Raw genomic sequence first — 9,938 nt, forward strand, 5'->3', positions numbered from 1 at the left:
CGCGCTGCGTTCCGGTTCATTAGACAGACGCAGACGGTTCGGTGATAGTTCGGAGATGTTCGTTTTGCCTCGTCTCCGGCGATGCCAGCGTATTGACGCTAAATGGGAAGACAATAATGTTTTAAACCGTCTTAATTTGTTAGTATAACACAATTAATTGTTTGTCTATCCTAACGTCAAAACTGATTAATTATGACTTAGATTTTTTACGTGCTACTAAAAAACGAGTACCCCCAGCACGCATCCTTAAAATGTATATTTTTTAAATCAATTAGATTGGTAATATTTTAAGCAGCAAAAATATACACTTTCAGGGTTATATGTATCCATAGTAACAATGAAAAATGTAAACAAACACAGTATTTTGACATTTTGAAACATTCTTCAAACCAGAGCTCCGAGCTGGTGAAAGCTGATAAACATCTCCTAATAAAATGAACGCCTTAAGGTAAATAAATATTATTAAAGCGTCATAATTTTACTTTTAGTTTATTAAATATACGAATGCGATTTGTATAAATATTTCAAAATCTTCTGGTTGCAAAATGACATAGTTGCATAATACGTACATATTTACCCCTTTTACTTTTGTGAAATATTATTTAAATTTAAAGTTTAATTTTAGTGACTTAAATCCGGTGTCAAGATGGCTAGATGTCGCTGGATCAGTGAGCCAAGGAATAAATACTTTACCAATGAATATTGTTTTTGCCGACGTTTATTGTGACCAAGATTACAAGCTTTTGATTGGTGACATTGGTTCTATGAGTTCAAAACCAAAATTTAAGGTTTGTGAAGTTTTGTTTTATTTATTAATTTCAAATTATATTTGTTTACTTATATATTCACTAACCTACTATGACTTTTTAGGCTGTGCCCGTGTTAAGCCATAATAATTGACATAAAAAAATGCAAAGTCACTTAAAATAAATATTGATTAAAATATTAAAATGAAAGAATAACAGTTATATAATTTCAAACAATTTATTATATACATATTGAAGTGCTATACTTAAATTCATAGTATTACATTTACGTCAATTAGGTAACTAAAGCATTAAAGAATTATCTATACATCGATGGCATAGTAGTAAACAATGTATTCAATAAAAATAAAAACATTTACCAACCCCGATAATCAAAGAATAACCATTACATTATTCTTTTCAGTCTCGCGTTAGAATCTTACTAGAATTATTGTATAATAAACTTCTTCAACGTTGAAGTATAGTTTTGCCCCATTCCCGAAAAAGGTGTGAGTCTGTACTGTAAAAACAAACACGTATTTCAAAAGATGTCGCTACTCAATTTTTTATATTTTTATTATTTAAGAAATTATTATTGTAATACAATATATGCTTTATAAATAATCTGGTTTAGATACGCAAATTCGAATAAAGTTAATCATGTATACAACAGAATGAATTCTTTTTAGAAAACTAAGAGGATTTTTGAAACTTTTAATTGAAAAAATGTCATTGCAAGTCTCCTTTAACTAACAAATTTTTCATTATTTCTTCACTAGCCTGACCAGAGCACACAAAACCGCCTTAAAACTATGTTTTATGTACTGCAGCTAGAGAATGCTATATTTTTTTTATTTAAATGGTTTTACAAAAATAGAATTGTACATAGAGATGTTCAAGGTGATGTGGAAGGTGCTCACACTTTTTACTATGTATCACATATTTAAATTAGGTACGGATCCATTTTTCTTATTTTCTATTAACTTAAAATTATGTGTGTTTGAAATATTTTAAGGTATTCAAAGGGACTTCAATTGTACATGACATATTACTCCCAGAAATACCAACATCTCTAATTAGCTTTTATACAACACAAAGTGTCCCAAGAAATTCACCGGTAGTTGCCATTTCAATGGGATCAAGTATATACATTTATAAAAACATGAAGCTCTTTTATAAATTCTACTTGCCACCTACAGAAATTCAACCCCTGGAAGCGGAAGTTTGGAGACAGGTAATTTTTTTTAAAAGCGCTTCGATAAACAATAATCATAATGTGCTATTAAACTAATATATTAAACATTTTACAGTTTTCTGATGGAGTATATAAGAATGAAGAAGGAATTTCCTCAAAAGTAGAGTCTCTTAAATCCTTGCCATTTTCATTACTTACGCCGCAATCCCAACACTTACTCTCTTTACCCGCAGAAAAAAGGCTGTCTTTCATCAATGAGAACTGTGAGAACAATATGACAAAGTTATCAATAATAACGTGCTTGGCCAAGTTGAATATTAATTCGAAGGAAAAAGACAGTGTCGCTTGCTTGGTATTGGGTACTGAGAATGGAGAAATCCTTTTACTTGATCCACAGACTTTTACTGTTATGTATCAGGTAATAAAATATGTAGTTTAATTAATAAAGTGTATGAAAAAAATAGTAATACTTGAATAACTGTGATACTACCATTTTTTTTACCGAGAAATTCAATGGTAAACTACATATTTACATATATATTAAAACATTTAAGTTTGTAAGTGAAAATTCTTGATGGAAGTTCATTGTAATTTATTATATAAATAAAACACGAGTGATACTTTAATCCACAAATTTGGAATATCCAGTGACCGGTTTCATCGCTTTCGCGACATCTTCGAGACTGGTATCTTTATTAAAAAGTTAAATGTATTTATACAGAACAGAGGTAAGGATACATAATTCAAAGTTATATGTAAGTAAATTAAATAAAGTTATAATTTTCTATGTTAAAATTTTCATTAGTTAACCCATAGAAAATTTGTCAATAATGATCCTTAAGATAAAAATAACTTTATTTAATTTACTTACATATAACTTTGAATTATGTATCCTTACCTCTGATCTGTATAAATACATTTAACTTTTTAATAAAGATACCAGTCTCGGAGATGTCGCGAAAGCGATGAAACCGGTCACTGGATATTCCAAATTTGTGGATTAAAGTATCACTCGTGTTTTATTTATATAATAAACATATATATTAAATCAAACTTTTTTATAATGATATCCACACTTTAATGATTTTTTCTTATTTACACATCTTTGTTTTATAAAATTCAAAGCAGTAAAAAAAAATATACTAAATTACATTACCTTCTAAAATTATTTTATTTTCATAGTAAAAAGGCATGCTTTTTCATTTCTGAGAAAAGACGATCGTACGATAACAAAATAGTCTTCTGATTGTGCAATCTGTGTGTATAATCGTATCTTATTTGTTTTAATTAGCGTCGTTTGTTTAAAGTCCTTAACATTTTTTTAAGAGGGAACTGACTACTTCAAAATAAAAGTTATAGGAAGACATTCTTAAAAGTCTGTAGAAATGCCTCTTGTATGTGTAAATTTTTTTGTACAATATTTTTTATGAATTTATTTTTAGGCAAGAGTAAGTTGTGTTAAATGTACACCTTCTCATATAGAGACATGTGGACTTTATGATGTGGAATATAGGATAATTATTGCTACAAGGTACATAAAGATAAAGTATTTAAGTTTAGAACATTCCTACTTGTAGATTTTGTTCCATTTCAATTCCAACTGAGTATCTGCATCTTTCTTCTATTTTCTTTCAGGGAAGGTTTTATATGTGTGTTAAGGAGGGAGTGGTTAGAAGGTAAATGTTTGGTTCAGCTTACATCTTTGGTAGTTGGATTGATTATTGTTCCTGGCGACAATAGCATTGTAGTAGCTTGTATGGACAAAACAATGCATTGTTTTACTAAAAAGGTAACTAAAAAAAATTAATAATATATTATATGGGTTAAGGCAGCACAGTCCATTCAAATTTTTAATAAACCCTTGCTTGTGTGTGCATGACCGATATTTTCTAATAAAATATTCTTGAATGACTACTAACACAATCAAAACATATATGTTTACTTGGTTCGCCCATAGGCAATAACACGTTAACATAGGTTTATTAAACATTTGAACCCACTGTACAAGCATATCAAATTATGTAATTAAAAACATTCGTACAATATTATTTTGTGTTTAAAAATTTAGGTACATAATTCCATTTGTCTACATTTCTAAAATATTTCAATTGTTTTTTTTTTTTTTACTTTTTATTGTTATTTTCATTCTACAGGGTAAGAAAAATTGGATGGTATCACTAACGCATTGTATTACCAATATAACATTGGTACCACTAATTCACCTTGGGGCCAATCTAATAGGAGTTTCGATGATCGGTGGGTTGGTTCAATTTTACAATGGTAAACATTTGGTTGACTCCATGCAAATGCAAGGTATTTTTTATTACCGTTAAATCAACTTACCCCTCAAGTACTTAAGAACACTTAACTTGTTGATGCTGGAGTGTTTTTGTTTTTAGATACAATATCTACAATGAAGTTTGGTCAAATTGGACAAGAAGAACATGTTTTAGCGATAATATTATCTGGTAATAAAATGGAAAATAGTTTGATACTCAATTTTCGCAATTTTTATATTTACATTTTATTTTAATAAAAATATGATTTATGCATAGGTACTTTAAAACACCTTTCCATGCAGAGATTACTTTTTGTGCAGATGGCGCTTTAATTCTCAAGATCTTAAAACGAACTGCTGACTTTAATCTTTTTGCTGGTGGAAATGCGCAGAAGGCTCATCCATCATTTCTTGCAGCGCAGCAAGCTCGTCCATTGTTGGTCCCTAAAAAATCAAAATTATTTTTAGAGCAAGCAACACGTGAGAGGGAACAATCCATTGGTTCGTTTGTTGATTATAACAATGAAATTTATTCAGATCTTTTACACTGATAGACTTACTACCTCAACTGTGATTGGAATTATCTCAGGACTTGTAATATCTCTATATTATCAAATAAATGAACAATCAAGTGTTTTTTTAAGCTAATATTAATAAAATTGTGGGAATGGATCATAAAGAAATAAAGTAAAAATAATTAAATTCTGTGACAAACATTATAAATTACTGTGATAACTTGCGTCATCGATGCTTTTATTTAATTTGAAAAATGTATATTTTTAAAAAATTACACTAATTAAATTCTATAACATTCATTTTTTAGTCATGCATGAAACATTTCAAAAAGAACTGTGTCAGCTACGATTGATGGTGGCAAAAGCAACACTTGATGCAATGAAAAATGCTAATTGTTCATTGAGCTCTGGATCAACTGAACCACTAAAGCTTTCAGCTCAGGTATGTTTTTAAATTACAAAATTAAATCAGCATTTGATGTTTTATTTTTTTACCAAACCAAATTCGTAATAATGTATACTAGCTGGATGTTACTTACTACTTGTTTTTCACCATCTTTTTTCTAGGTACAAGGACTTGGTCCAATTTTTAAAGTACATCTATCCATCGAGAACTTATCTTCGGATACTGCAGTTAATAATTTATCACTTTTATTGACGGCTGATTGTAGATACTATAAAATTTACTCTCCTTTTATAACGGTAATATTTATTCTGCTTTTCACAATGAAAAAATAATTGCTGCTTTTATATGTATGATCATTTAATTAATTGTACAATACTCAAAAAATCAATGATTTAGTTTTGTTGAAAATAATTACAAATAATATATCTCTGTGCTATGAAAATTTTGAATAGATATTCATTATTTATGTGCAGAATCATAAATAAACTTATTATTTATATATATTTAGTAGATTTACAGTATGCATGGTCAGTTTTTATTATTTTAAACATATTTTCTTTATATCTATATTTTATATTAGTGTTTTTCAATCTGTGATGAAAAACTGGCGTTCTGAGGGGAGGGGGTAGCGCCAGATCTTAAGAAATCTGGCTCTTTTTTTAAATTTAATATTTACGTTACTCGTGATCGTGATCTCTGGGGTGTAAAAGGGTTTGCCAGATTTTTTTCTACTCATAAGGGGGTTGTGTATTCAAAAAGGATGAAAAACACTATTTTATATCATATTTTAAACTCATTTCCTAGTTGCTTAATGCAATTCAGTATATTAATTTGATTATGTTTAATGTAAATTTATATTTGAAAATTCACTCTACAAACTCTATTCAATGTGACATTGAATTGTATTCGGTTTATATTGGGCAAAGTTTATATAATTGTATTTTTAATTGAAATACTGATATAGATTCAATATAAACGGAAACGTAAATCGATCATATTTACCATTAAAATAGGCTCATAATATGTTTTTTTTAAGAACTTCAACAGAGTTTAAAATTACTAAAAATTTGAACCTTTAAATAAAGTAAGTAGGTTTTAGGTATGATTGTTTAATCCTTCAAGGCGCATTTTATTTTAAAAAATACAATTTTATTTTCAAAGCATATTAATATTCTTCTTATTACAAACTTTTATTCAGATGAAACTTTGAAAACATTTAGTTTTCAAGAAAATTAATAATTTTTAAAATTAACCACCATTCATATGGTAGTGATAAATATATAATTATCAATAAATATAAACATTTCCTTGAATTATTGTTAAAAATGTTTGTAAACGAAAAAAATGATAAACCAATCAAAAACAATTACTAAGATAGACCAGATCTTGTCTTGAGGTAGTAATTATTGTTTATTTTTTTTGTCAGAGAATTAATTTTCTTTAGTTGTATTTCATGTCAATTGTACCTGTATGTATTGTGAAAAAAATTGTTTGCCATTGTGAAATGGAATGAATAAGTTCGTAAATAAATGAATAAACTGCTCCGGTTTGCTAGTTTGCTTGCCGTAAATGGACCAGTGGGCAGAACTGATCGAGAATAAGCGGAAGAAAACCTCTGAAGTTACACGCAGAGTTATTTTAGAAATACTAACTAAAAAATCGTAGCGCTGATAATACGATTTATAAAAATTGAAAAAAAAGTGGCTTTTTTTAAAAGTCTATTAACAAATAAAAATATATAAAAACCCACTGAGCTTTCTCAGCAAGCTCTGTAGTAAGAACGGTGATCGATTTCATGTTTTTATCAGTTATCAAGCAAACGCAGCAACTTCGTACTTATTGGTTAGTATTTAGATCATATTCCGCCTATAGTGGAACGAGTAATAAGGACTGATGAGTAATAAGTAGGTGATTTCAAAAGCGACCACTTTTACCATTTGCTCATTAAACTGTTAATATCTACGTTTTAATAATTTATTAAAATGTATGTACCGAGGTCTGTGCATAAATGTATAAATGTTTTTTTTTAAACCTGTCTATGATTATATATCCATTTAGTTTTTCGACAAAAATGCATTATTTTAGATAATATGTACATCCAGATTTAAATTGATTTATTTAAATATAATACGATTAAAGTACATATTACTTTCTATACTTTCTATAATTCGGAGTTTTAATTCACTGACACCCATTTTTCAGAATAAGAATAAAAATAAGACCCCTAACACACTTGAGATTCTGAATTCGATTCCTAGCAGGGTGGACGAGAAATATTGGCTTTAATGGTGGGGTTGCACCGGCAATATTTTATTGCTCCAGCTGCTAAATATCTATCATGAGTCATGAGTCTTCAAAATAAAAAAATCCCGATTCACGATGATAGGGTATATTATTATCATGTTTTTATTGTTATTTATTTAACTTTTTGTACACATAATACAAATTATACCTTTCCCGTCGATTGCCAAATTTTTGAACGCTTCGGATTACTTTCACGAGGAGAAACTCATTGTTTTGACTGATGCATGGACTCTGGGGTGCTATTCTGAACTCTGAACCACTCTCGCGGAACGAGAAAACAGTTTTTCTTGTGTATTTTTTACGCGCGATAATACAAAATACGAATTCTGCTGGGAAGAAGGAAGGGAATATAATAATAAATAATAATAATAAATAGTTTTAAACTGCCCTTCTAATTTCTAATATTTCTAAGTTATTGAGTGTCTTCCTTTTTTGTTTATGCGTAAAATTTCAATACCATCTTCAAAGTTAAATGAGTATTGTAAGAATATGTTCTGCAAACTCCGAAAAATTACTGTTTTTCAGACATCTCATACGTTTTTTAACTCTAGTTTTAAATGTATGTGATGTTTTTTCAATATAAAATGAATTGCCGTCTTGACAAGTTACGTTGTAAATGCCTGATTTATCTAATTTATCAGTTTTTTGTTTAGTATATTTTAGTATATTTCATATATTGTCGTTTGTGTAATATACCTTTCTAATTTCCCCCGATTGTTTAAAAATGGAATAACCCGCGAAGCCTCACTTCTAGAGGCTTGGAATAAATTTATGAAAAATACACCACTACACCCAGATAAATTGAAAAAAAATCTCTCTTGGATTTTTTCTTGCAACTGGCGGGAACCGAACTTGCGACGCCAGTTTCACAGTTGTCCGTCTAACCAACTGCGCTATTAATTTGATATTATTTGTTTTCAGGTACCAATGCTTATTGCTAGTCATCCTTACACATTTATTTCCAAAGTGGAAGATTTATTTTTTATCGACGAGTCGACTCAAGTGGACTTGAGCGAAATCACAGAGGCAGAGCAGGATCCTAAGTCTAATTTAAAAGTTATTCTTATAAAGCAAGGACAAGTTCAACCACTTTTGGCGGCAACTATACAAATTCCCGTCACTGATCCTTTAATGATTCCGTTCGGTTAAACCAGAGGTCGGCAAACTACGGTTTGCGAGCCACATGCGGCTCTCTACTCTTTAGCCACTTGACAGCGGCTCACACAGCGCAAATTTCCCCATTATTCGATTTATCTCGTCTATCGGTTCTAAAAAATAACTTTTAGGATTATTGCCACTGAAAGTTCCAACACGTGGCGAGAATATTGCAAATGCTGTCATTAAATGCATGAAAAAACATCATATTAAACTCGATAAAATTGTTTCAATGATGCAGATGGGGCAAAATGTTTTTTTTTTTAAATATTTTGAAGTCAAAAATTAATCACAAGATACTTCTTTACCATAGCATCACTCAACAAGAACCGCTTTGTGCACAGACATTTTCAGAGGAAATGTTTTAATGATCAATATTGTCTTTACAAATTTTAGCTAAAGCTTTTTATCATCGCCAATGTAAAGGATTCTAGTTAAAATGTAGAGCAAATAGGCATATTTTCTGCTGCTTATGCACGTACTTTATTATTAAGGTACGTTGTCATTACACAAGAAACAGTTTAAAACATTATGGAATTTGGCTTTCAAAGGAAATCTTAATTGTTTAACTGCTGATCTTTGTCTCTTTTGACTAATGAGTTTGCCGACCACTGAGTTAAACAAATTAAACTTCAACCCTTTCAGACATGAATCAATATGTGCTATTAAACGTTTGTTTTATTTTATTTAGAGATCAAATAGTGTAAGCATATGAATAATAATAATTTTATACAATAATAAATACTTTTTAATGAAAACAACGCCTACTTTAACCATAGTTATAAAAGTAAAACAATGTTTTTGAAGTCAGCTGTTTGAAGGAACCCGTTTTTTTAAAGGCATTTAAAAAAAAAAGAATAAATACAATAAAAAAAACAAGGAATTAAAAATACTATTGAAATCTAGAGTATTTGATATTCATTGTTAATTTGAATAATGCACTGTATCTACTATTTCTCTTAACAAAATTTAGCATTTTCACACAGAAAAAAATAAACATATTTATTCATTTTAGAATCAAGTACCTTATAAACTTCACAGCAGTTTTTTTGGTCTTATTTTAATTTATTTAATAATATGTCAGTCTATAGCACTGACTCAAGTAGAAAGTAATGTAGGTACTTAATATATTTGTGGTAGGAACCCCTACCAATCAAACATTTATTTACAAAAAAACAGCACATTCATAATTTATGTAGACTGTAATGGTTTAAGTTCATATAAGTTCATATATCATCATTGTAATCGATTTATTTCAATAATATTTATACACTAAAAAAAAGGTTCTATCAACAAAAAAAAATTGACGCAAAAACACATGTTTACATTAAAAAAATAT

At 29.1% G+C, this 9,938-nt stretch overlaps 1 protein-coding gene across 2 annotated transcripts; it reads left to right on the forward strand.

The window, feature by feature from the left end:
• Nucleotides 1-29: 29 nt before the first annotated feature.
• On the forward strand, nucleotides 30-9,475 carry BBS1 (Bardet-Biedl syndrome 1). Of its 2 annotated transcripts, XM_088229340.1 has the most exons (12): nucleotides 30-448; nucleotides 626-788; nucleotides 1,762-1,980; nucleotides 2,057-2,359; nucleotides 3,384-3,472; nucleotides 3,577-3,730; nucleotides 4,095-4,254; nucleotides 4,341-4,409; nucleotides 4,541-4,720; nucleotides 5,043-5,176; nucleotides 5,302-5,436; nucleotides 8,366-9,475. In XM_088229340.1, exons 1-12 carry the CDS (start codon nucleotides 435-437, stop codon nucleotides 8,591-8,593), a joined length of 1,848 nt encoding a protein of 615 aa, XP_088085466.1. In that variant the 5' UTR covers nucleotides 30-434; the 3' UTR covers nucleotides 8,594-9,475. The 2 variants fall into 2 exon arrangements, with proteins under 2 accessions (XP_088085466.1, XP_088085467.1); XM_088229341.1 differs by lacking the exon at nucleotides 4,541-4,720 and having other exon boundaries at nucleotides 8,366-8,678.
• The last annotated feature ends 463 nt before the right edge of the window (nucleotides 9,476-9,938 follow it).

The sequence above is a fragment of the Micrasema longulum genome, unplaced genomic scaffold (genome assembly GCF_059751315.1).
Source record: "Micrasema longulum isolate JH-2025_06_02 unplaced genomic scaffold, ASM5975131v1 h1tg000663l, whole genome shotgun sequence".
Taxonomy (NCBI): Eukaryota; Metazoa; Arthropoda; class Insecta; order Trichoptera; family Brachycentridae; genus Micrasema; species Micrasema longulum.

Coding starts and splice junctions, on each gene's coding strand:
- BBS1 (XM_088229340.1), top strand. Junction 3,731..4,094: donor TGCATTGTTTTACTAAAAAG/GTAACTAAAAAA, acceptor TTCATTCTACAG/GGTAAGAAAAATTGGATGGT. Junction 4,255..4,340: donor TGACTCCATGCAAATGCAAG/GTATTTTTTATT, acceptor TTTTGTTTTTAG/ATACAATATCTACAATGAAG.